The sequence below is a fragment of the Pseudochaenichthys georgianus genome, chromosome 22 (assembly GCF_902827115.2).
Source record: "Pseudochaenichthys georgianus chromosome 22, fPseGeo1.2, whole genome shotgun sequence".
Lineage (NCBI taxonomy): Eukaryota > Metazoa > Chordata > Actinopteri > Perciformes > Channichthyidae > Pseudochaenichthys > Pseudochaenichthys georgianus.
In genome coordinates, this window is record NC_047524.1 from 19,022,774 (window position 1) to 19,049,174 (window position 26,401).

The window sequence follows — 26,401 nt, forward strand, 5'->3', positions numbered from 1 at the left end:
TTGAATACGGCCTGAAGTGCATTAAGTAAATGTAATCTGAAATGCTTTCAGGTGATAATTAATGGTATTTCAATCAAAGAAACAGAGCTCCAGCACACTTATCTTTTCACTGATTGTAAAAGCGTAGAGGGCTTATTGTGAGCGCTGTTATTCAATCAGCCCACAATCCTATCTCTGACAGTGACGACTAGCTGTGCAAGGCGGTAGCTACTTAACTAATTAATTAAGACTCATTATTTGTTTAGTGAAGTGAAATTACCGGTTTTTGTCTTCATTAATCAAAGCCTGGTAGAGGTGTGACTGTGCGACGCAGCCTTCAGCCCAACAGGATGAAAGGGGACAAAACTAACTCTGGTCAAATGGGATTATCACGGCCTGCAGCTATGGCGATAAATATTAAGTGACCAAACCTCCAAGGAGATGTTCTTCTGTATGTGTTTATAATAATTAATGCATTTAGTGCTCAAAGCCCTTTATATTACACATTTCATATATCAGATATGTAATTAGGGGTGGGCGATATGACGATATATATCGCTGTGACGATATTAGGTCTCCACGATATGCTTTTTCAGAGATATCATTCATTTATTGTCTTGGTTGATTGTGTTGGCTTATATTTTATTTTATTTACGTGCATATGAAACGCTAACCATTCCCATTGAGATCATTAAAACTGTCATTTGAACGGCGATCAAGCCTGAAGCCACAGAGACTAGGAGTAGGCTCCTTCAGCGGCATAAAGGGACGCAAATAGCTTTCAACTGATTGCAATGTATTCCCATCTGCGGCGGGATTTGACGCTCATGGAAGCACGGCATTCGTTTGTGTCGGCTGCCCTTAAAGGCAATGTGAGCGTCCATTCCCAATTGTACACCCGGAAGTAAGTATTCCCCTTACTGTCGTGCTAGGGCTACCTCAGAAAGTTCATTTTTATACTGAGAAACTGTGCCTTGAAGCCATATCAAAATGTTGAATTGTTCATTCAGGGATTCATTTCAGAAATAAAACCAGCTTGAAATGCTATGTTGGTTACTCCTTTTTGTTTTAGTTTCTGTTACCTTGTAGGTGCTTGTACTGTTAAGTAACTTGAAAAATAACCATAATAACAGACATGAAAAAAATATCGTGATATATATCGTCTATCGTGATACTGCTTGAAAAATATCGTGATAATATATTTTTCAATATCGCCCACCCCTATATGTAATACAACAATACTGTGGACAATACCCACAGGAGCAATTGAGGGGGGTCAGGGCGGGATGGAGCTGGTGTTCCCCTGATCTGATGATGAGCGCACTAGCCCACTACCCTGCTTATCTCCATGTATCAATGATAGGATTTCTAAAGAATAAGTCCATGATTTTCAAGAAATAAAAGACTCTAAAAAATGACAGAAGCAGGTTTGTTGTAAGTTTCATTTTTAACCATGCTAAGAAAGACAACCAATGGATAACAGCTGTGTCAGCTGAAGGCTTATTAGCATCATCCCGTCGGTGATGGCTTCAAAAGCAAAACCAAAAGCTTGCACAAGCAACTCTAAAGGTTTCATAATGATCTAATATATTCTTAATTATGGGCCAATTTTCTTTTGTTGTATTTTATTGTTTGCTTACATAGCACTATATTTCCCCAAGAGTGCCATTACATCTTTATCCAATGTCTTTAATTAGGCAAATCAGGGGCAAAAGCAGCAGCAGACAGACCTTAAATCCCTCTAAAAATCAATCACTAAAATCCCAACCCTCTGCCCACACAAACACTGATATTTATCAACAACTGGAATTCAAAACCCTAACAGTGAGACCATGTAAGACATTAATACAGTATATACCGTGAGGAGAAACTAAGAGGAGGGCAACGCTTAGAAGTGTGTGTCATAATTCTGCACTCTTGTAAGCTTCTACTAGCACTCCCACGGGGATAACCCTTTTGAAAAGGAAGAGCCTCCTCCATATTCTTATGCTGCACTTCCACAAGGGAGGCCCTATCCATCCTGCCTGCTAACTTATGTAAGAGCTTGATGTGGCCCCTGGGGTAGACACAGAGAGACACAAGTAAAGGGACAAGGATTGCACTCGTACCACTTTTGCACTGCCAATGTGAGCCACATGTCCAGGTAAAGAGCAAGTTCTTTTGTTGCTCCTGATTATAAAAACATGAATAGGATTTCCCTTGCTTTACAGTCTTTGGAAAGGGCCAGAGAACTTTGAGAGCTGAGGGGATAAAAGTCTTTAGAAAAGAGACAATAGTCCAACTATGCGTGTCTATTTCTCCTTCTTCATTTCCCTCCCATCTGTGGTTCTCAACTTCCATAACCCAAAAACACTATTTAAACCTCATCTCCAAGGATTTTGGATTCATTGGTCTGAAAAAGTCTAAAAAGACAGTTGCTGTAATTATAGCGGCTTATACGTGTCACTCGTTTATTTTACTCTGTCTTAATGCAGGATGTCTGTCAGGTTTGAGTACGATTTAAATTAAACAGTGAGCTCTACCAGTTTCATCTTGGAATCTAACAACCCACCTCAAATGTGCACAACAACTCTTTGTTTGTAAAATGACTGCCCTCCCATCTTTTTGTTCAGCTGCCAGTCTGTCTTCCTTCCTGCCAGCGTGCCTCTGCTGCCTCTGCATCTTGTTTCCTGTGTTTACTACTTCCTCATCATCTTATTCTCCCTGGCTTTCTGTCAGCCCCACTTCTGACAGGGGAACAGACATTCAGAGAAGGAGAACAAAACCCCTGATGAGAAAGATACAGACCTGTGTGTCTTTATCTTTTCATACATTGCCTAGCTATGCTCTTCACGTTGTCTCCAGAGATGGGGCATGTGGTTGTGAAGAGCCGCAGAACTCAGCTATTATGTTGCCGTTTTCTTTCTGTTGTTGTCTTTGTAACTATTCCCTCCCTCTCCTCAGTGTGGATGCCTCCAAGCATGTGTACTGTATATTCCCGGTGGATTTGCATCATAAACTAAACATTTGTCTTGCCTTGTGTTCTCATCTCAGTTTTTGTTAAATCGGGTTAACCACGATATTTCCGACTTGTCTGAATTGTGTGGATTTTAAATGTATGTTTATGTGCAGGTTTGGGGGGGGGGGGTGAAGCAGCAGTGTATCTGTTTGTCAGATCTATACGGACCAATGTTTAATACACATCAATAGATAGGAGGTGTTTTCATTAACTGGATATAACTATGGCTTGGTGATTGTCTGCTTCTTGGCTGGTGTATGCCTGGGTTGGAATCAATGATTTAGGCAAACACCAGTCTTTCTTTACTTTTCCCCCTTTCTCTAACTAACAGTGCTGCTATTGGCCGTGGAAGAAGACGTAGGCTACTCAAAACTTGTTTTTCCAAGTAGAGCTATCGACTTCTAATAATAAAATGTGTAATACTATATGCAAAGACCTGCAATTACATCTTCATTTAAGGGGAAGAGTGAAAGAATGACATTAGCAATAATAAGACACCATGTTCTTTAGTTACAAAGTACGTTCCTCTGAAGAAGCAGATCCCTGTAGTAAAGCCTAGTTTAGTATATTGTAATAATAGTCTGCATCTCAGCCAAGCATGCAAGCTTGCAGCCAGTGAATATCACTTTCACTCACCCACACAGTTGTCACAGAGGCTGCAGTGGGAGGCACGTGGTGGTCTGAAGATTTTGCAGGTGAAGCAATATTTCAGCTTGACTGTCTGGCCGTTGATTACCACCTCCTTCGTCCTGGGAGGAGGCCTGTAGCCCGTGCTGCCATTAGCCACATCTTGGGAAGAGCAAAGAGGGAGAAAAACAAGAGAATCTTAGGACTAAAACAAATGACTGGACAGTGTTTCACTCTAGCCACATACTTCAGTATAGTACTCTGCATGTGACATTGATGATGCCGGTGTGTTATGAATATGCCAAGGCCATGTTGACGTTAAAGACTTAAATGCAATAAATATAGTAGGATAGGTGTCGGTATGAAATCCAACATGGACATCACACGAAGAAAAGAACCCAATCTTAAAAGATAAAGTAAGTAAAAATTACTGTAATTTAGGGTTACTTTTGAAAAACCTACTGGAAATAATTAAATGCTGAATGACTGAAAATGGATTTAAACCATAGACAATGTTATAGTTCATAATGCTTTTACTCTTTATTAGGCGTAGCACTGCTCAGCTACACCTTCATTTCATACTGCATGGATAATGCAGCCCAAAGAGTGAAGAGCAGCACACTAAAAGGCCACGAGCTACTAATGGCTATCAATTTACATTTCTAATGTAATGCAGTCTCGCTAGAATAAATGTCTGCCTACAAAACTCTAAAAAATAACAATCTAAAAAGAATTCCATGCTTGAATCATTATTTATTTAGTATAATCAAATGGTATTTGTAAAATCAGCCACTTGAGGAATGATAAAAAGGTGTAGATAAATAAAGGTCTTTATGGATTTTACTGTCGAGGTGCAGTGTGTTCAGGTTATCTGCTTTAATTTGTCTCGAGACTCATGAATCTCAACCAGGCTTTGGTGAAACAAAATCTTTACTGATCTGCAATTATCTTTAGCTCTGATAAAAGCCACATGTCATGATAACAGCAGCTCTGACAACCCACACAGCTCATTATGTTTAATTGGCCCCACCATTGTAGCTCTTTTGTATGAGCTATACGAATACAGTGTCAAACGTGCTAACCGGAACCAACCCTTTGTGCCGCAGATAAAACACGACCTCTTCTTTTCTGAATCACAGTCAGCTGCTACAGAGACTTGTAGTTCAGGTAGTCTAGAATTCAACATGCACTTAACACCACAATCCTCAGACTGTCATACAAAAAGAGAAAATGGTGGTTAAGTCCTCTGAATGGCTCTTGGTGGAGTAAGACAGCAGTGATGACAGGCTTAACGGTAAAGATGAGAGCAATGATACTGATTTGGAAAAAAGGTAGCATCCTATTATTGCTCAGCCTGCTTTGAGCACTCTCACACACCCTGACAGTAGGACAAAGTGTGTGTAGGATGATCATTTACACAGAAGCCTGTAGCATTGCTAACAGAGTGGTATATGTTTGATAGTGGGAAGGGGGGTGTATAGGGCCTGAGAGGCTTGTGTGGGTGTTTGACATTTCTAAAGGGGAGCAGAGGAAATGCAGTTCTGCTGTATTGGATTTGTCTCCAATGTGGTCCATGCCTACAGAGCACTCTCCCTTCTTCTCTCCGGCAGTGGCTCAGTCAGTAAGGGCTTGGACTGTGAGCCGTAGGGTCGCCGGTTCAAGTCCCTAAACAGACCTAAATATGGAGTGTGGACTGCTACTTGAGAGAGGGTTCCCAGTTCACCTCCTGGGCCCTGCCGTGGTGCCCTTGAGCAAGGCACCGGACAACCCCCACTCCCATTGCTCCCCGGGCGCTGTACAATAGCTGCACACTGCTCCTAGTACTAGACTCCTGGTACTAGGATGGGTTAAATGCAGAGGCCAAATTGCACTGTGTGACCATTAAAGAGGGGTTTCATCCCTCCGATTCTATTCTATAAACTCTCTGTATCTGTATCCTCTCTGCAGGCTCCACTGAGGGAGACAGCACATGGTGTAAACATTTCAAAGCAGATTCCAACTAACAAAGTGTTAAAAATACTAGGGAAAAGTTCGATTGTTTTTGGTATTCAGAGCGAAGTAAAACATCTTGGCATGTTAACTTCTATCAGCTGAAATAAAGAGCCATAACATTGAACTGTAGGTTCCTTCTCAAGCAATATAGAATTAAAAAGTATTCCAACAAATATGTTAAATTAACAGTAATTGGAAGCTATATTATCCATTTGAGAGTAAAATCTACAGGAAGTCAAAAATAATGGCTGCAAAAACAAAATGCCATTGCTAGTTACATCTATATCAAATTCAGTTGGACTAATGTTGCATGACCAGCCATCAACTTATAGTCAATCCTTACATTCTTGACTCTAAATATCAGTATGTCCACACAAAATCCTGTTAATAAACTGTGGTCAAACCTTAAGTACAACTCAGCCAGTCCTTCAACATTCAGTACACTGGTTCAAGAGGCCTGCACTAAAGTAGTGTGTGAGTGGGGGGTGTCAAAGTAGCTTTACTGCTGAACAAAATCATTTGTTCACTACCATCCAAAGCTTAGCCTTAAGGCCCTGACACACCAACCCGATTTTGGGAGTCAGAGGCCGTCAGAGGCTGTCGGGCATTCGCGGCGCCGTAGTCAGGTTGGTGTGTCCCGCACCGTCGACCGTGACACGCCTTATTTGAACTGCCAGACCCGATGCATGGCCGATTCAACATGTTGAATCGGCCATGCATCGGGTCTGGCAGTCGGACCAAATAATCACTCTGATTGGCTGTTCAGCTAGCAAATCGGTGCATGAGAAGTGAAGCGGAAGTGAGGGACGTAAACAAACGATTTAAGAAGGCACACACAGACTGCTATTCATTTTCATCTCATCATGGCGATCTGGAATGATGCAAACGAAGACGTGCTCATCACCTTGATCCAGGAGAGGCCAGCTCTGTATGATATTACGGAGAAAAGATGTTCTTCTTCTTCTCTGTCTTCCGGTTGTTGCCTCTTTTGAATGACGAATACACACTACCGCCGCCTGCTGGTAAGGAGAGTTATTGCCACTCACACACTGAAGTCGGTGCGGTGTGTTCCCGTGCGACACATGGCCAAAACGCAGAAGAACACGGCCAGGCAACAGCCGACTTCAGCGTCGGCTAGTCCTCTGGTGACTGCTTGGTGTGTCAGGGCCTTTACATCAGTGTCTAGTGGGAGATCTCTCAGAGAGATAGACCTAGCCAAAGAGCTTCAAGCTTCAAGAAAATAAGGCCAGGAAGTAAACTAGGAGGTGATGTAATGGACTAGGGATGGGAATTTGAAAGCAAATGTATATTCAAATATTCGACCCCCAAAAAAATGGTTAATCGATTAACCGAAATGTTTGCAGAATGCAGCTATTCAATACTCATTGTTTAAGAATATGAGCACGTCTACATGCTCAGGGGAGAGGCGGGTACGGAGGTGATTCACAATCAGGCCAGCTATAGAGAAGACCCTCTCAGCTTGAAAGGAGGTTGCGAGTACAGCAAGGTATTCCTTAGCCAGGACACTGAGTTTTCTGTACCGTCTTTCATTATTCTCTCATGTGTCGCGAGCGTTGACGGGGGGCGGGGGGAAGCATGCTCCTGAACTGTTACGGCCCCTCCACACAGCGGCGTGCGTTGAAAGCTTCACCATTCACTTTGAATGGGGTGACGTCACTTTTCGCCGAACTGCATGGCGGGAAGCGACGTGGAGCTTTGCTGGCGTGGCTCGCTGCAAAAGTTGAGCAATGTTTCGCTGCGTTTCAGAAGCATTTCAGAAGCGGAGCGTCTTGCCTGCTGGCTCGCAGTTTGTTGATTTGGGCATATTTCCTGGACAGGCTACTTTGTACAGACAAAGTTAATAATAATAATAATAATATTCCAGTTATAAACGACATGAATCAAAGATCTGTTGCTGTATTTTAGTGGTAAAAAAATGCATTCATCATCATAATTATTCTATATATATAATTTACACAGTGCCTGTAAACCGGAGGAGAACGCTGGCATTTCCCCTCCTACTTGAAAGACTACGGAGGGATAGGGTCTGCAAAATTAGTTTGTGTGTGTGTGTGTATATATATATATATATGCTCTGAACGTTCCACTTCCTGCCTGCCTTCCATTACCTTACGGCTGCGTCGTGTCAAAAATATGATTCATCCTGATTTTAGAGTAGCCCTGTCCCGCTTCTGGGACGCTTCGGAGCCGTAATGCGCTGCGTGTGGTGGAATAGCACCCATTGACTAGAGTGGCCGCGATCTTTGCGAACGCCGCGGCCATAACGCGACACAGACGGACCCGGTGGAAATTAGGGGTTAGATGAGGTTTGAGTCTGCGGGATCTGCGTGTAGGGAGGGGCAGCAGCCATATCATTAGCTAGAACTAGCTAGATCTGATGGATTTGGACATAAACGCGAGTGAAGTATAACCGGACGCGAGAGAGAGATCAGCACATGCAGCTCTGCCCGCTGTGAGGGACCGGTGAACGGAGCAAAAACACACCGTTAGACCGAACACACTTAGCTATGGCACTATCGTATACATTGAATTATTCCATTTGATAATATGTAATCAACTTAGGCACCCCTCCCAAAATAAAAGATAAAAAGAAATTACAATAAAAATATATATATTCATAACTCCTATTCGAATACCTGAATAATTTTGAATATTCGATTAATCATTCCCACCCCTAATACAGACACACTCAGTACTAAGGCTATCACAAGAAGGCATTCTTCTGTGCTAGGTCGCTGCCAGCCAACATTAGGTTAGGGACGCACCCCATTTTATCCCTGATAATTGTGCACTGCAAACAGCAAATCGGTGTTGAAATCAATTAAAGCTTGTTAACCTCAGCTGATATGGTCCATAGAGATGCATCATGGTATGTTAAAGCTCTATACTGTAAACATTATAATTGGGTAAAGGTATTTGTGCAATATATATATATATATATATATATATATATATATATATATATATATCAGGGTTTCCTCTAGGATTTTTTTCTCGCCGGTCAAATGTCCGGGCAGAATTTATTTTACCGGACTAATTTGAAACTTACCGGTCATATTTCAATAATAATAATAGTTGTGTAGGAGAGTTTCCGTTAGCAGGTAAATACCGGACTATGAGCAGATATGCTTCAGTTTAAAACTCAGTTCACGGGCTCATTTTTATATTGCTTCAGTTTATAATCGTAACAGATCGAAAAATTCAGATTCATTTTTCAATAAATGATTCCACAAACAACATAATTATTACATTCAAACAAACTACTTGTAGTAGATAACGTACATTATTCAGAAGTTTACATCAACTTTGAATAATAATACGGGAGAAACGGATCCTCTCCCTCCCTCTCTCTCTCCTGACAGCAGTCAGTTTCTCATGCAGCTCGCTAAACAGAGGGCGGGGCTTCAGGTGATCCTGCAGAGCTGCGTGTCTCGGTCAGACTCAGCAGCTGATCTGATCTCTCTCTCTCGCTCCGGTTACACTTCACTCGCGTTTATGTCCATATCGATCAGATCCAGCTCTCCTGATCGGCCTTTATAGAGAGCACCGATCAAACTATTAAGAGTGAATATCGGCCGATAATGACCGGCGGCCGATCGATCGGAGCCTCCCTAATTATTACCAGACATTTTGACCGTCAGGTTTTGAATTTACCGGTTTTTTATAAATGTTACCAGCTAAAAACCGGTAATTACCGGCTAACGGAAACCCTGATATATATATATATATATATATATATACACACACATATATATATATATATGCCGTTAATAACTGTAATATATACCCGGCTGCTAAATCCTCAGAACAGGATGTGTATTTTGTAAATTGTGTAACTTTTTTAAATTATAATTTGTTATCTTTAATACTTTTTTATGCATGCTTCTTAGATAACATTAAGCTGTCTTTGGCTCTTTTCTGCTGTAACAATGTACATTTCCACTCTGTGGGACTAATAAAGGTATTCCGATTCATGTAAATGGGATTTATTGTTGTCGTTTCTTTTAACCATGGTATCGATCGAGAATAATGACCTTTTTTGCTACTGGTATTGACTAATACTTTTCTGGTATCAGGACACCCTACTCAATACCCACTAACACCCTCATGCAAAAAGCTATACAAGGATTAAATATCAGCTAACCTGTGGTAGGTGTTACACGTACAGAAATAAATACTAAAAAAAATAAAATAACTGATATCATGCTGCTTATGTCACCTATGATAGGTGACATACAGAATTTGATAATCGATTAATTAAACGATTCATCGACTATTCGGACTATTATGCCTTGCACAATTTCTCAAACGCTCTTATTTAGCCATCAGCTTTTAGATTTATCTTGGGTTGTTTTAGGCATGTGGAAACTAACAATGAAGACAATAAATATGAATACTTGATTCAAAAATACATATATTATTAAATTAACTAAACAAATTGTGAACAAAATTAACATTGCTTTTATTTAAATTAAATAAATAATATTTCACATCAAAAGAAACAACAATATTTTAACAAATCATATTAAATAATATGATAACAGAGAATTGTAAACAGAATAGCTGAAACTTTAACAAAATAAATAATGCAGTTACCTCTAATATTAACCCATGTTTGTATAATTTTGTTAACTGCGTGTGTTGCTGACGTGGAAACGTTACTCGTGGATGGGGCTACAGAGCTACTAGAAAGACAGTCGAACCCGGTGCATTCCTCCGTCTGAATGTGGAGTACTTTTGCTAAATGTTTAGACAAATTTCTCGTGTTACCGCCCTTACATGCTAAACACTCTTGGCAAAGAGCATTGTCCACCTCAAGACGGGTAACATTTAACCACACCTTGGAGCGATTCTCTCCTCCATCCCCGACGTGTGTTACTGCATGTAGCAGCCGCGTGTGTAGGCTGACCAAACATTTCTATGACTACTGGGGCTGTTTCTGTTTCTGTGAGCTTTGCCAATAACCTCAACACAGTGTTATGTATGAGGCATACCCAACAGCCACCACTGACCTTGAGGGCAGATAAAAAGACCAAAACACAAAACAAGTGAAATGAACACATAGCTGAACTGCACACTTTGGCAGCTGTAAGGACATATTACTCACACAAAGCTTATCCAGACATTATTCATAAAATATATAACACGACACCATTTTCTTTCATGCTCCTTTGTTTGAAAAAACATGAGGGCACATGAAATTAAAATGCTCAACATCTCTCCGCTGTACGCAATCTTTGGTACCCCCACTTCAGATGTTGTCACTGCGAGCTGAACTGACAAAGGCCTTGGCAAAGACCATGAGGGATGGGTTCAATAGTCTGGATCAGTGAGGTGGGTCTGTCTGAGTGAAGAATGACATGTGAGGGCATGGTCAGGTATTGGACGAGCCCAGAATATGTCAGCAGAGAGCACAGAAGGACAAAACAGCTGCTGCAAAGGCAAATAGACAAAGATAATTCAAAGAAAATTATGACTAAAAAGGCATTACTGGTCATGTGGTAGTCTTTACTGTGACCTTATCTGATCCTGTGTACAGTGTTAGCTTTCCTGCACAGTGTCATTGAAGTGCATTCAACTAAAAGGTGTTTGTTTGGGATTAAGAAAGATGGCTTAATGCAGGCATAATGGAGAAGGCAAGAGAGTGAATAATCAGCATATTGGGTCAACCCAGGCCAATGTAATTACTCCACAACATGTTTGTTTTCATCGTCTACAATAAAATAGATCTAGAGTGACTATTCCTGTACATCCAGCAGCTCTGTCAACCACTCTATTTGCCTCCCTCTTTTTCCTGTCCATGTCACTGTAAGCCTGGGGAAAACCTGAGAGTGAGGGAATACTGATAGGAAAGATAAGAGACTTATTTTGCCCACGGCACCCTAAAGAGTGGGAAATGACTCTTTACAGCACACATGATTGGTAGGTGTAGGAGAGCCTTCACGTTGTATAAGGTGTGGATAATAGGGATGTTAAAGACCCCGTGAAGTGTGCGCCTGTGCATGATCTGTTATGCTAATACATATAGTAATGACCAAAATTGTTCATTGAAACCCATATCAAAAGATGTTGGAATAGCAACTAATTTGATGAGTTTTGAATTTGCTGCCGTGAAATCCGCAGTTGACCTCCGCCTTCGTGGGCGTGGCTTGCGAGCTACTGCGTGACGTCACAAGATGGTCGCCTCCGAAGTGTTTACATTCATCACAGTGTATTGTTTCTCTGTTTCAAAGTCGAATTTATCAAAGTTTTTGAGCGAGTATTTTACTGGAAAGTGTGTCGGAGTCGACTGGAAGTGATTGCCAATCGAGAAAACCTGACAATGGAGGCGACAGTGAAGAAAAACACACGGGAAGCGATGCATTGCCGCTGGCTGTAGTAATGTCAAGTCTGCCGAAGTGGCGATGTTTCTGTTCCCAAAAGATGAAGGTGAATCTGGCTGGTGTCATTGTTTCGTAGATTCGTTGATTGTTCATGACAAATAAAGGCCACTGGTCGATTCGAGAGAGAGAGAAAGAGAGACTGAGAGAGTTACAGGGTTGTTGTTAGCATCTAGTGCTAGCTCGGAGCTAACGGAGATTAGCTGTTTCAAGAGGGAGAGTCCTCTCCTGTTGGACTGAGAGAGATAATGTCAGCTCAGGGAGGTAAAGTGATTAGATTGTAAACTGTAGCCTAAGTTATCTCAGTTGGTTTGGTCATCTATGTAAACAAATATTTCCATCTATGTTATCTAGTAAAATAGGTTAAGAAATCCTTCCAATGTTTTTTGATTATTGAAATATATGAGTGTTGAGAGCTGTATCCATAAATCTCTTAATGTTGCCCTCAAAGTGCACCAGATTGATGCCTTTAACTTCAATTTAAAGAAAAACATCTTCCCGGGTGAGGGTGTGAGGTCATCACAAATAAAACAGGTTCACATGGATAGGATACTAGATAAGTGTGCACACTCATTATGTACATTACACATTTTTCTTGGATTTGTTAACACTATAGTCCCTAATATATTTGTAGAAAGGCAGGAAATGGAATTAAATCGAGAAAAACTGTCAAAATCAATCATTTCTCTCACACTTGTATCACTTTCCAAAGTCTCCGCCATGTTTACAATCACAACTGGGCCCATCTTGTGACGTCACCGCCGCTATCGTCTGCAACTTCCGGTAGGCTCAGGCGGCCGTTATTATTAAAAAATATTTTTTAATTTTTCATAATTAATTAATCAATAATTAAAATTATTTTAGCCATGAACAGGCACAATGATATGTAAGGAATGAAACTGCCATTTCATTTTGGCGCAAAAAAATGCACTTCATTGGCACTTTAAGATTCACCGATTCACATCGGTGCATCGGCATAAACGTTCAAGATGCGAGTGCACCGGTTGAAAGATTGTAGCGTCTTTGCATCGGTAAAAAAACGATTCATTCATATAATATCCCCTCACCCTGTCAGCACTCAGCAGAGACGATCTTTGATCTTTGCTTCACACTACGGAGGCCGAGAGTCTCAGTTATCAACACACATGGAAGTCGAGGAGAAAGAGAAACACAGCACACCGACAAATACCTACAAATCAAACGTTTGGCAACACTTCGGATTTTTCAAGAAAGACGGTCAACTTGAAAAATCGCTCGCAAATTGTAAACGATGCCGTGACGCTTTAAAGTACACAATTAGTACGAGGAACTTAGCGACGCACATTAAGAGGCGACATGGGGTGCGGCTGAAAAGAGAAACCTGAAAGTTAGACATATGAGTTCAATCACTCAGTGAGGTGTTCTGTCCGAGAGAGTGGTGTTTAGTTTACCTGCCAATAATAGTTTATATGTCTTCCTTACTGTAAGCAGTTATGAAATACCCGTTTGTGAAAGGTTATTAGCATTTTTTATTGTTCATATAGAACCCACTGCTCTCTGCTCACTGGTGAGTTAGCCTATGAATGAGTGTTAAGCACATCAGGCTGGCAGCTGTATGGACATTGCACTATGGTAGTTGTTATTTGCACATTGTTAATCATGGGCAATGCATCCTTAAATTGTTTAACGGAGCGTCCACACTACAGCTTCAAAAAAAGCTTGGAGCTGGGCGTGTCTGAAGCTTGGGGATTTTATTCGAGCAACGTGACCAACAACCAATCACATGAATCTCCCGCCCCCGACATACAAAGCAAAAAACCCCGGGGATTTTATGCGAGCAATATATATATATATATATATATATAAACTCCCCAAACAGGCGAAAACCTACCAGTTTCACCCACTGTCTCTGCCACCTCCCTCCATGACTGGTTCTTCCGGTTTGTATCCCGGTAGGTGAAAACCGGGTGATTTGCTACGGCGATAATTAGTTTCTCCTCCATCTTTTTTTGAAATATAGAAATGAACGGCGGGATATCTCTCCCAGCTTAGACACAGTTTGATTGGCTAGGGCTTGAGCTGTCAGATTTTCAGAAACGGGATTTGATTGGCTGGCGCTGGCTACTCCGGCGTCTCCGGTGTCCGCTATGCTACCCACAATTAAGTTCAGCGAAAAGCGAGGCAACGTGACGTCACCCAATTCAAAGTGAATGGGCAGACGCGTTGGAAACCGTTTTTGAAGCTGGCGAAGCTGTAGTGTGGACGGCCCGTAACTGTGAGGTGTTATACAATTGTACTCTACTCTGGAGAGGTTTTTAAGGTAAACAGCATGATGGTAGGGCAGCGCACGCAGTACTAGTAGAGAGAACCAAATATGTTAATATACAGGGTTCTTACACCTTTTCCAAATTCAAGCATTTTCAAGGTGCATTTTCAAGCTTTTCAAGCATCTTACAGCTGTTGTAAATTACATATTTATATACATATACTTATACTCAAAGGATTATTTCCCTACCTCACATTAAATCAGATGTTCTTTATGCTATAAACAACCAAATGTGTGTTTCGTGATAGCCTTCTACATGAGGATGAAAAATTAAAGAAAAGAAAACTAAGTTTAATATTTCAAAATGAGTGATCCGTACGTAGACTGGGCATCCCATATAACCTGGCTGAGCCAATATAAAAAAATCAGCCAAATAACTTTTCAATACATTATTGATTACTATTTTTGAGGTACTTTTAGGTTGGCACTTGCAGTAAACATAAGTCAGAGGCAAATGGTGTGCTTTTACTCCACTACATGTATTTAATACCTTTAGTTACTTCACAGATCTGGATGAATGATGTGAAATATAATCAAGTGTTAAATCAGACTTTAGTTCCACCTGGAGTGAATCCACAAGCTACCCTGCAGTATACAAAGTCATTCAAACTAGCTGCACCTTTACCAGCTTTGAGAACACTTTCATGATCAATCATTATAAAACATATCATATATAATTATTAGGGATGCTCCGATCGCCAATTTTGGGGCCGGGGTTTTGCACACTTTGCAGGAGGCTACTCTTAGCCATGGCTTGTATTTGTCTTCTGCTAGCCAACACTCGTTGAAACGTCAACCTCCTGGCATACTGTCATCTATCACTCATCAGAATGCCCAGGTCACACACGTAACAAAAACACTTGCCGGTCACGCGCATCGCGCGGGAAGGCCTGAGCGGAGCTGTTTTATGTAAAAGCGAAGCAATTAAGCGCGCTCCGACTTCTTTATTTTCTTTTAATCTAAAAAGTGAAGTAAAGCATTTACAATTTCAAGCACCATTCCCAAAATTCAAGCACTTTTCAAACCTTGAAAACACCTTGTACAATTTCAAGCATTTTCAAAGATTTCCAGCACCCGTACGAACCCTGAATATATATATTTTTGTTAATGTATGAATTGCTTAATATAAGGAATAAAACAAAAATCCTCTGTCGTACCATATTGAACAAGTATCATTATTTTGGAACCTTTAATGTACCTATGAATAAGTGAGGGTCTATTTCACACAGATGAGTCAAATACTAATTATGCATAACATATCATATGTATTTTAAATGCTAATCAAGCACCATTGCATTATGCTGTTTAGGTGTTGCTCAATGTCTCGATTTAGGGTGTAGCCTGCACCATCCGTTCCTCTAAAAAGACCACGTTTCTTTTATACTAATCGTCTGCTGACTGAGCCCAAATATAAATAACCAATCTTTACCGAAGTATTATTTATTATGGAGAAAGGCTGCCTTGTTTTTGCATTGCTCATTTCAGCAAGGAGAAGTGTATGTTTGTGTTTATCCGGACAGGATTTGTAATATTATAGTTAATAGCCAAAGAAAACAAAAACCTAATTATCTTCTTTCAAAGAAGGCTGAGATAAACAAATCGAGTGTTCATACATTTTAGGTGAGAGATGAGAGTGAGGAAGCAGGGAGCCATGAGCCTAATGGAAATCACCCCGACTCAGTATCCTGAATACAAGATATAATATATGTCTCAAGGTTACCAGGTGAAGAAAGTCTGAACGGTCACAGAAGATTATTGTCCCAGGACAGCTCCACAGTTAGCACTCTGGAAAGCAATTGTGATATATTTCAAATGTATTATACATTTGAGGTCCCTGAGGTAAGTTTAGCTAGTATGATGTTGTACTTGAGTGTTGCGCTAATCAATACTAATATATGAAGGATATAAAATGACCATTGTAATGTAGGTGTCACTTGAACGACACTCGACTTTTAAGCTCTACAAAGCGTTTTAGCATCTTTCAGCTCCATGTTTTTACCTCAGTTGATCAAAACAGAGCTAACATTAGAGTGAATGATGGATTTATGTTTGTCTGGTGGAAAGAAACACAACTCTTAATGCATGCCTGAGAAGTACCCGTATGTGCACTCAGAGCATGCGCAACTTTAACCACGCCGCCCAAAAGGTTCGTTCACATTAAGCACGTGTATTTGCGTACGTACATAACAGCACCGCGCGTATATGACAGCATGGTACTGGATTTATATTAACGAGGCGGCAGTTAGCAGCTAGCGGCTAGCTAGTAAATTATGCTAAGTTACACATAAATCGTTATGTACTTTTATATTACGCTGACATCAGGATCTAGTGATATCCAAGCAACAGAGCTTCATTTAGCATGATACTTGTGTGGGTTGTATCTGAAACCACTTGGTAATATATAAAAATGTATATGTTGAAGCCTGTTATGATCAATTGTGAGTTAAAACTTTATCTAAAAAGTAAAGATGATGATGGATTACTGTGGAGGAGTTAAAATAACAATAGCCTAATTCCACATATATATATATATATATATATATATATATATATTATATATTATGTTAATAGCGCGTTAACGCAAAAAAAATTACCGCCACTAATTATTTTAACGCGATTAACGCATGTGTATTTTTTTAATTGAGGCGAATATTTGTAATGTTCAAAGGTTGTTGTGTTTAATGAGAATATGTGTCATTGTTCAAATGATAATAAACATTAGCATAAAGCATATTTGTCCACTCATATGTTGATAAGAGTATTACAAACTTGAAAAATATTCCTCTAAGGTACATTTAGAACAGATTAAAAATGTGCGATTAATCGCGATTAACTATGGACAATCATGCGATTAAATATTTTAATCGACTGACAGCCCTAATATATATATATATATATATCCATTATTACAGCTCCGTGGGATGGCAGTAAGGCAATATGGTCCGTTGTTATTGTGCATCATGGGTAAAGAGAAACTCATGTAGTACTGAACACGTAACATGAACGTGCCGGGCGGCGCAGTCCCGTGGGTTAGATGCACGTTCATAATGCAGAGGGAAATAACTCACAATAACGTTATTGGCACATTTTTACAACTTGAGGAACAAATGTTTTTAATAAGGGCTATACAAACGTTCATACTGGGTAGTTTATTTAGTTTAAAAAAAATTATCCAACGAGTTACAGACCACTATTTCCCAATGTAAGTCAATGGGAAAAAGTGTTTCCGGGCCCAGCAACCTAAAGGAAGTGTAGTACCGCCGTTTGGCCACAACGAATATTCTCATCAGACTACGGCTCACTTCCTGGGGGCTTGTGCGGAGCGCATAAAGCAGACTCTTCATAACGGACCACTTCTTCTTCAAAGCAGGGAAGGCTATGCAGTACGCAGTCTACTGTCCCGCAGCTGCTGCCTCTCTGTTGGACTCCGGTACTGCACATTACTCACGAGACGTTGTCTACCATTTTTTTTGTGGGGGGCGACCGCACACAGTCACCCCCGTCGTGCGGGCCGGATGAGAATGTCTGGCGGGTCGGATGAGAATGTCTGGCGGGCCGGATGTGGCCCGCGGGCCGCCAGTTGATGGTCACTGGTTTAGAGCCTCTTTCAACTGACTGCACACCTATTTCCTTATCAGCCAATTGAATAACAATGAAGTGACCTAGGGGAGACAAGGTAGAAAGAGGGTCACGGCAGCGATTTCAGTACCAGCGTGATTTATGACTGGACTGTCATTCAAAGCAAGGTATTAATTCATTATTTACAGGGCCAACTTCTCAGCACTATGTCAAACAGACATGCGGTATATCGTCTTAGCAAGGGCAAAAGGAGCTGTCAGTCGAGTTAAAGGGACTGCACCTCTGATACTCACCAGCACTGTGCAAAACCACATCTTTGCATTCTGGCTGATATATAAGTGTTTTAAATGTCTAGGTTTGGAGGCCAACAGGATGTAAGAATCAATACAATCGAGTGGACTGCACCATCTTTGACCATAAATTCAAATTGGTGCCATCTTTTTGATGTTTAGTGGCATTTTACAGAACAATGGTCAGCATTTAGGTTATACAAACGCCAAGGAAATAAGAAACCACCCCTTACGTCTTGTGATGTTGAAGACATCAACTCCTAATAACAGTAAACGTTTATGTATTCATGATTCAATCTCACATTTGCCTCCAGGCACAGAAAGCTACAACAAACCAACAAGGTGCTAAACTCCGACAAGCATGTTTGCAGCGTCCTATGGCCACAGGGAGAGGAAGCTGAAGCTAATGTGATTAGGATAGACCTAATTTTAATGGCTTGTGCTCGTCTCTCTGGTGATGGCTGTGTATTAGAGTTTGGCAAGCACACTGACAAAAGCAGTCCCAACAAAAGATTTCACAACAAACTATAAAACACATCATTAAAATAGGATGCAACTCAAATGATGATGCAGGTTTAATGATTTGCTTTGCCAATTAAAAGGATAAGGTATAGGAACACTTTAATAACAAAAAGACAAATAAATGTGTGAGATTTGCCAATACCTGGTTAAACCTTAATATGTTTGCTATGCAACTTGGTATGAAAAATCACATTTAATTTTCCCATATTGCTCTAATAACAGCATCACCACGAGGACCTTTAGGGTGCATTCACACCTAATAGTCCGCTTCTCTGGTGCGCACCAGGCGACAGTTTGTTACATTGTTTCATTTTTCAGAAGGTTCGGTTTGCGTTCACACGGGCAAAACTCAAACGGACTATAAACTTTAAACACAAGTCATGTGCACGGAAATGCTGTTCAACAATTGGTCAGACATTAAGGGGGTAAAAACGCAAATCCCGGTAATTTCTACCGGAGCCTACGCCATGGAGCATCGGCACTTTCGGCAGGTTATTCTCATGCTGCTGTTAATCTGGAGATCAACAGACACTAGCGGCCCGCGCATATGATTATAATCAGACAACGTCCGTTAAAAAACATTATAACATAATGAGACGTTCTGCAGTAAGGAGGAGCTTACTTTTATGTAGCTGACAGAATTTTTACTTTACACGACCCTGTTCAACACTTAATTCTGCTTCACTCTTTAACTAAACAACCGCGGATGTCTTGAAAGACTCTTTCGCTAAAGATTTTGAAGATATCCGCGTTTTTGTGACACGTAAATACTACGCTTCCTATGTTTTGGTGCGGACTGCGTTCGTACCAGCAATGAACCGCTCCAGAGTTTGCAAGCAAGCGTTCCGAGACCACCTATTTTAGCAGACCAGAGTCCGGTTGTTTAGTTCACTTAAGACAGAGGTGCCCAGTACGTCAACCGTGGTCGACCGCAGGGGCAATGCTGGTAGTCATTCGTAAAAAAAAAAATCCAGTTCCGTTAAAATAGACAAAACAGGTTTTGACCCCTCATCCCTTGGCCTCCCTGCCACTTAATTCAGGAGTTTACTTGATTGACAGAAAAAGCGACCTATCGCTTTCCAGTCTGTTAACCCAGAATGCAAAGCGATACAAAATCAGTCAAGTGCCGGGAAAACTCAAATTAAGTTCAAAAGACAAAACAACAAAATGAGTGCGGGACCGAGCAAGAAGCTAAAGACATACCACTTCCACCCAGAATGGGAGGAAGAATATTTTTTTGTGATGTCACATTCAAAGGTTATTTGCCTTATTTGTAAAGCAAGCGTCGCTCTGCCAAAGAAAGGTAACGTGGAGAGGCATTATCGGAGTGTTCACAAGGCACATGACAGAGACTTCCCTCCGAGTAGCGAGTTGAGAAAGAGAAAGGTCATGTATTATTGCTACACAAACATTATCTCGCAGTCTTGGTGTCGCCAACTCGTTTCTAATATGCAACAAGACAAAAAAAATGCGTCTATGGTCGGTGTATTTTCGACCTTTCCAATCCAGATGAGATCTCCCTCTCCCCCGTCTGTGTGCGAGGGGGCGGGGCAGTTTACACACACGCAGCTGCTACATGCAGCAACACATGGCGGGGATGGCGGAGAGAAGCGCTCCAAGGTGTGGTTAAATGTTACCCGTCTTGAGGTGGACAATGCTCGTTGCCAAGAGTGTTTAGCATGTAAGGGCGGTAACACGAGCAATTTGTCTAAACATTTAGCAAAAGTGCACCACATTCAGACGGAGGAATGCACCGGGTTCGACTGTCTTTCTATCAGCTCTGTAGCCCCATCCACGAGTAACGTCAGGTATGTTTTGTATGCTAGCAGCAACACACGGAGTTAACTCAATTATACAAATATGGGTTAATGATTAGAGGTAACTGAGTTACTCTTTATTTTGTTAAAGTTTCAGCTATTCTGTTTACAGTTCTGTCATCAGATTATTTAATACGATTTGTTAAAACACTGTTGTTTCTTTTGATGTGAAATATTATTTATTTAATTTAAATAAAAAGCAATGTTAGTTTTGTAAACAATTTGTTAAGTTAATTTAATAATATATGTATTTTTGAATCAAGTATTCATCTTTATTGTTTTCATTGTTAGTTTCCACATATGCCGAAAACAACCTCAAGCTAAATCTAAAAGTTGATGGCTAAATAGAGTGTTTGAGAAATTGTGCAAGGCATACAGTAATAGTCCGAATAGTCGATTAATCGTTTCATTAATCGATAGATTAATCGATTATCAAATTAGTTGTTTGTCGCAGCCCTATTGTAGTTATCCCATGTATAAATAAAACGTGTTATTCAGCAACCCTTGCAATTTGGGATTTTATTTTTGGTTGGTAGACCTCGGTGAGCTGGTCATTTCAAAAGTAGCTCACCAGCCAAAAAAGTGTGGGCACCCCTGACTTAAGAGGTCTCGGATTGTGTTCACACCGACCCAAATGAACCGCACCAAGCGGCTAAACGCACCAAGCAGCTAAACGCACCAGGGTTCGATTCAACCAGACTATAAAAGGCAGGTGTGAACGCACCCTTAAAGAGTCTAAAAAGGTGTATAATCCAAACACAATGCGTATATCTGATGGCAATAGCAACAGCGTGTCTGGCTTTTAAAGCTTCCACAAGCAGCCAATCACACACTACACCATTTTTAGAGTTGAAGTAGCCAGGGTACACTACCAGCAGTGGTAGGGTGCCAAAACAAAGCAATGGGTCCCACTCCCAGCCCCAAGGAAAAAAAACGACTACCATTCTGCACATACCTGGGTAAATCCTGTGCTATACTTCGCCTACAGAAGCTTCAGGTTTGGGGAACATACACAACAATATATACAGAAAAAATCAAGCACAAGTCCCCACCTTCAACCACTCCATATTGTGTACAGTCAGGAAATGCCTAAATGTCATTGCATCCTCTGATGTGCACATTCTTCCTGCAGCAACTTGAGCTCCAAGCCTCCAAAATCTCTTCCCTCTGCTGGCCTCATGGCTGGCTGGCAGCTTTGGAAAAACAAAACGGCTGCCTTGACATTCACCAGCCATCTTGGACCATATTAGGTGAGAGGAAGGAAACAGGCAGCTCGGACCATCTCTCTCTCCGATTAATGCTTCAGAGAGCATTTTGGATTTGGCGTGTGCGGTAGCTGAATTGATGCCAGCCTGTCTAATCCTGACATATTGGGCATCAAAATGCAGCACACTGAAGAGAAATCAACCATCGTCTCCATCTCAAGCAGAGATAAACAACAAGCTGCGCTAGCTTTCCTGAACCCACACTCTTTTCCCCAGCCCTTTTCAGGTGCAAACAGTATTTCTGCAGCATTAGGATTGGCAAGCTACTGAGAAAGATACATACCATACCATGTTTTATATGATGCAAACATGCCATATTTGATATTGTTTACAGTAGGCTGTGCTTGAGATCACCCACTCTAACCTCATTTCCACAGAGATTTGGCAGACTAGAGCTATCTGTTTAAAATGATGACAGTGGAGGCTTAGCTATCAGCGTTTACTCCTAAAGTGAAGGGAGCACGAGAGACCTTGATGTACAGATATCATGTCTAGTCTTGATGTTTAGTCAACAGATCAATAGGAGCAGTGTTGAACTTGAGCCTTGTAGTACTTGAAAACATCATCATGTATTTATGAGGCTAATGGTGAAATGCAAAACATCTTAGTCTACTGGTGGTTCAAGTATTTAAGGAACCTGAAGAGCCTTCACCTCAGCCTCAAACTTGTTTTAATTCAAAGAGCAACACAAATGCAGAGAAAACATATGCAGACGAGGCATAGAAAATAAACAAAGACTTAAGTGATAGAGCCATTACATTATTGCAGCACTGACATGTGAAAAAGCTACTGATGCTCACTAAGTCTGTCAGCTGCTCCCTTATTGCCAGTGTCTCCAACGTTACATAACAACTAATAGGTTGAAAAATCTGAAGTGAAAAGGAATGTTTCCGTCGAATGAGAAAGAAAATGCGAGAGTGAGTCCTGACAGTTACACTACTTTAAAAAGACTGACAAAGAAAAAGAACAATAAGCGACTTTAGGAATAAAACATGTCTACATACTTTTCAAAATGCAGTAACAATTACCCGTTGCCTAATTCTGATATTCCTAAGGACACAAACCACTTAAAGTATTAATGTTTGTGTGTGTATAAAACGACCACGCCATTACAAGCTCTTTCAAATGGAAGATAATGGGAACTGTAATGGCACCGACAATAAAGCAGTCTATTAGTCTACTGGCAGCCATGGGATGGCTTTGGATGTTTCAGGGAAATGCAACAAATACTTTAGGGCATCGCAACTAAAGGCCGTTGTCCAATTGAATTGTTTCCATCTGTATTTCCGTCTGAATGCATGAGTTAGTGGGTCCCTGGATTCCATTGCAAAGCTGTGTCGAGGCCCTGCAAACACGCATGGCCGCCATTAAACTAGGGAGACAAATGTTACAATAAAGAACCAACTAATTCCCCTTAGTAAAATCTGTTCGAGCATTTCACCACCCGTGAACACACAGATTTAGCTTCAGGCAACCAACAACAACAAGACAACAGTGTGTGTGTGTGTGTGTGAACAATAGATCCTGGTCGAGAAACAGCCGATTGCTGTGCATGGAAACGCAGAGCACCGAAGCCAATTGGGAGGAAGTGATGGCAGAGAGGGTGGCAGAGTGTGGTATTTAGGTCAACATTGTTTATGTCTCCAGCTCTTAATTTGTTTATCCTCTGAAAAAAAGACGCTTGCCAATATAGCATGGTACGTTTGCACAGTGCCGTTTCGGCCCACTGCTCTGAGCTCTCTGTACTTTACCTTCCCTCCAAAAGCTTTTAAGTCTCCTAATGAGATTAATTAAGACAGTCTGGAGTTTGTTTAATGAGGAACCGATGGCCTGAAGCACGGAAAGGAACATCACAGAGAAATAGAAGCTTCACTTTCCAAAATAAAGAACAAAAGAGGGTTTAAAAAGTTAAGCCTTTGAGTAAATTGATGATAATCCATTAAGCTACAGGGCAGCAGGGCACTTCTGAAGACTGATGAATCAAGTTACTAAACTGACATCATTTCCAGGGCCAGTTCCAGTCGAATGTGCCCTTCATTGTCTCCTTACCTCCTCTGGAAGAGGCTTTGTGTAGCGTACTATACTCTCAGAGTATTGCAATTGTAGCATTATCTATTATGGCTGGTAGTTGCTTGTATGCAGTGACCTCATATACATTTTGAACAGGTACATTTGTCTTCACTGCTTTCATATCGTGGTCCTGAACCTTTGCTATGATTAATTCAGTAGCAAGCACTTCAATTCAATAGCTCCAAATTTAAAATTCAAAAAGACTTCACAACTAAATTATAATACTTGAGAGACTACTCTGATGCTGAAGGCAACACATCTCCATTCTCTTCTCTCCATGTGTGTTTAGAGTAAAAAGAAAAAAAGTCTTGAATGTCCATCGGAGAACTTCTAATTAGTAATGGTTCACTAGTTACACAATCACATTGGTAATAAATCAATCAGCTGAACGGAGGCTGCATCCAGATACTGGGTTTCTTGCATTGAGGCTTTTCACTTAAAATAGATTATTGAATTATCTTTTTATGACATAATTAATTTAAAGAGTAAGGCAGCTATGAATCCTATGAACAGAGTCAATCCTGAGGTCAGCTGACTCAGTGCTGTGATGCTGGTAATTCAGTTACACCATATCAAGTGGTTTCTAATGTACCAACACTTTTACCTTTTAGATCACAAATTAGATTCCGAAGTGATCTGGACAAAACCTACGAGTCAGGAAATACATCATGTGGACCCTTGAAGAAGGTGGGGGGTATAACCTAAATGCAGGGTTCTAGTCAAATCAGTGGAAGATGTATTCCCATTCTCTGGATACACAGACAAACTCCAGACATGAGCCTGATGGTCTGGCTGTCTTTATTGCAGGTGTAAAGGCAAACACAAGCTTCTGTAGATTTGTATAACAGGAACATGCTGATGCAAAGAACTCAAACATCCACAATGGGTTTTCAGGCCCATTTTTAAAAATATATATATATATATATAAAAAAAAAATACATATATGTATAAAATATTTAAATGTAGAGTCTTACCTATTTGCCTCTCCAAGTCAGCTGCTTCGTCCGAGGTGGCCCTGGGCAGCACCCCTGGGTCACTGAAGCTGGTTCTGAGAAGTGTCCCCAACACAAACATAAACAGCACACCTCCTATGACTGGGATGACTGGGGTCAGCTCCAGCGCCAGGAACGGACAACTGGAAGCACAGGAAGAAGAGCAGAGGGAAAGAAAATGAGCAAATAGTTGTCATTAGACACAGGGTTCTGTCTGCGCAGTAATGCTTAGCCAAGTCATACAATCCTGAAATAGCAGGGTCTCAGGAAGATTACTGGACCAAAATAAGCTGATGGTCCCAGTGGCAAGAATATCTGCTCTTCTTAACATCATATGTGTTCACAATGAGACTGCCTGAGCGGTCGCTCTTTCGGACTCTGGATTGCTGTCTGTCCTGCCGTGCTGTCGGGGCTGATTGACCTGAGCTGCTGATTGACCTGAGCTGCTGATCGACCTGATCTGCGGATCCTGAATTGGGTGTGTCAAGGCACATTGTTGCCTAAAGCTACACTTGTGTTCGCTTTTTTCCTGGGATTAATTGTCAGCCCGCATGTCGGCAAAACTGACGGATTGCCTCCCAGCAATATCTCTGTTCACTTCGGACATTCGGATGGTGGAACCTCTGGAGCACTGACTCCATCGGATAGTTTTTACCAAAAGCTGACGTTTCATGGCACGAAATGCGCTTTCCCGTATGCCCTTTTTACTCTGGACTCGCTAATATCGAAGGATCGGAGCAGCCCCGCCCCCCTGAGGAGCGACGCCTCCAGAGCCCATGTGAAAAAATCATCTTCCAGACTGTTAATATTGTTACTGCTTTTACTCTCTGGTAACGTTAACATTAACCCTGGTCCTGAGTGTTTCTCTGCTTCCCTGCATCATTTGCCAACTCCGAAAGAGTTTAGCTGTAGGCAAGGATTGGGTTTTCTGCATGTTAATGCTAGAAGCCTAGTGCCTAAATTAGATGTTTTCAAGACCTGGTTTTTAGTTGCTAAGCCTGATATTATTGTAGTTTCTGAAACCTGGTTAAAACCATCTGTCACTGATACTGTTATTCACATTGATGGATATAATGTATTCAGAGCAGATCGTAAGGGCAGAGCTGGTGGTGTTGCAATATACACTGCTGAGAAACTACAGTGCTCAGTCCTTCACTCAATTTCAATTCCAAAGCAATTTGAGTTCCTAGCAGTCCAAATAACTATAGCAAATGCTCCGCTCACTGTTATTGGCTTTTTATCGATTATTAATAGACATGCCCCCCTTAGAAAATTCAGAGTCAAGAATAGGAACACTCCATGGTTTACTAGAGAACTATCGGATCTAATTCATGATCGAAATAAGCTATGGTCCTTAGGTAGAAAGTCTAACACTAGTGATGACTGGCTTATTTTTCGTGTCCTCAGAAATAAATGTTCAGCCCTTATTAAAAAAGCTAAAGCTGATTACTATCTGAGCTTAACCACTGATTGTTTTAATGACCATTCTAAGTTCTGGAAAACAATTAAATCACTTCAGAACAAGAAGGTTTCTAGTTTCCCAAAAAAACTGAAGGTCAGTGAT

At 41.0% G+C, this 26,401-nt stretch overlaps 1 protein-coding gene across 4 annotated transcripts in view; it reads right to left on the reverse strand.

The window, feature by feature from the left end:
- zdhhc14 (zinc finger DHHC-type palmitoyltransferase 14) overlaps window positions 1–26,401 on the reverse strand; it is a 65,380-nt gene that overhangs the window by 13,693 nt on the left and 25,286 nt on the right. For all 4 annotated transcript variants that reach the window (XM_034111213.2, XM_034111214.2, XM_034111215.2 and 1 more), the window contains exons 3-4: window positions 24,820–24,980; window positions 3,614–3,766 (exon numbers count right to left, since the gene is read on the reverse strand). In XM_034111213.2, the coding sequence (XP_033967104.1) occupies window positions 3,614–3,766; window positions 24,820–24,980 (314 nt within the window). The remainder of the gene's footprint in view (window positions 1–3,613; window positions 3,767–24,819; window positions 24,981–26,401) is intronic.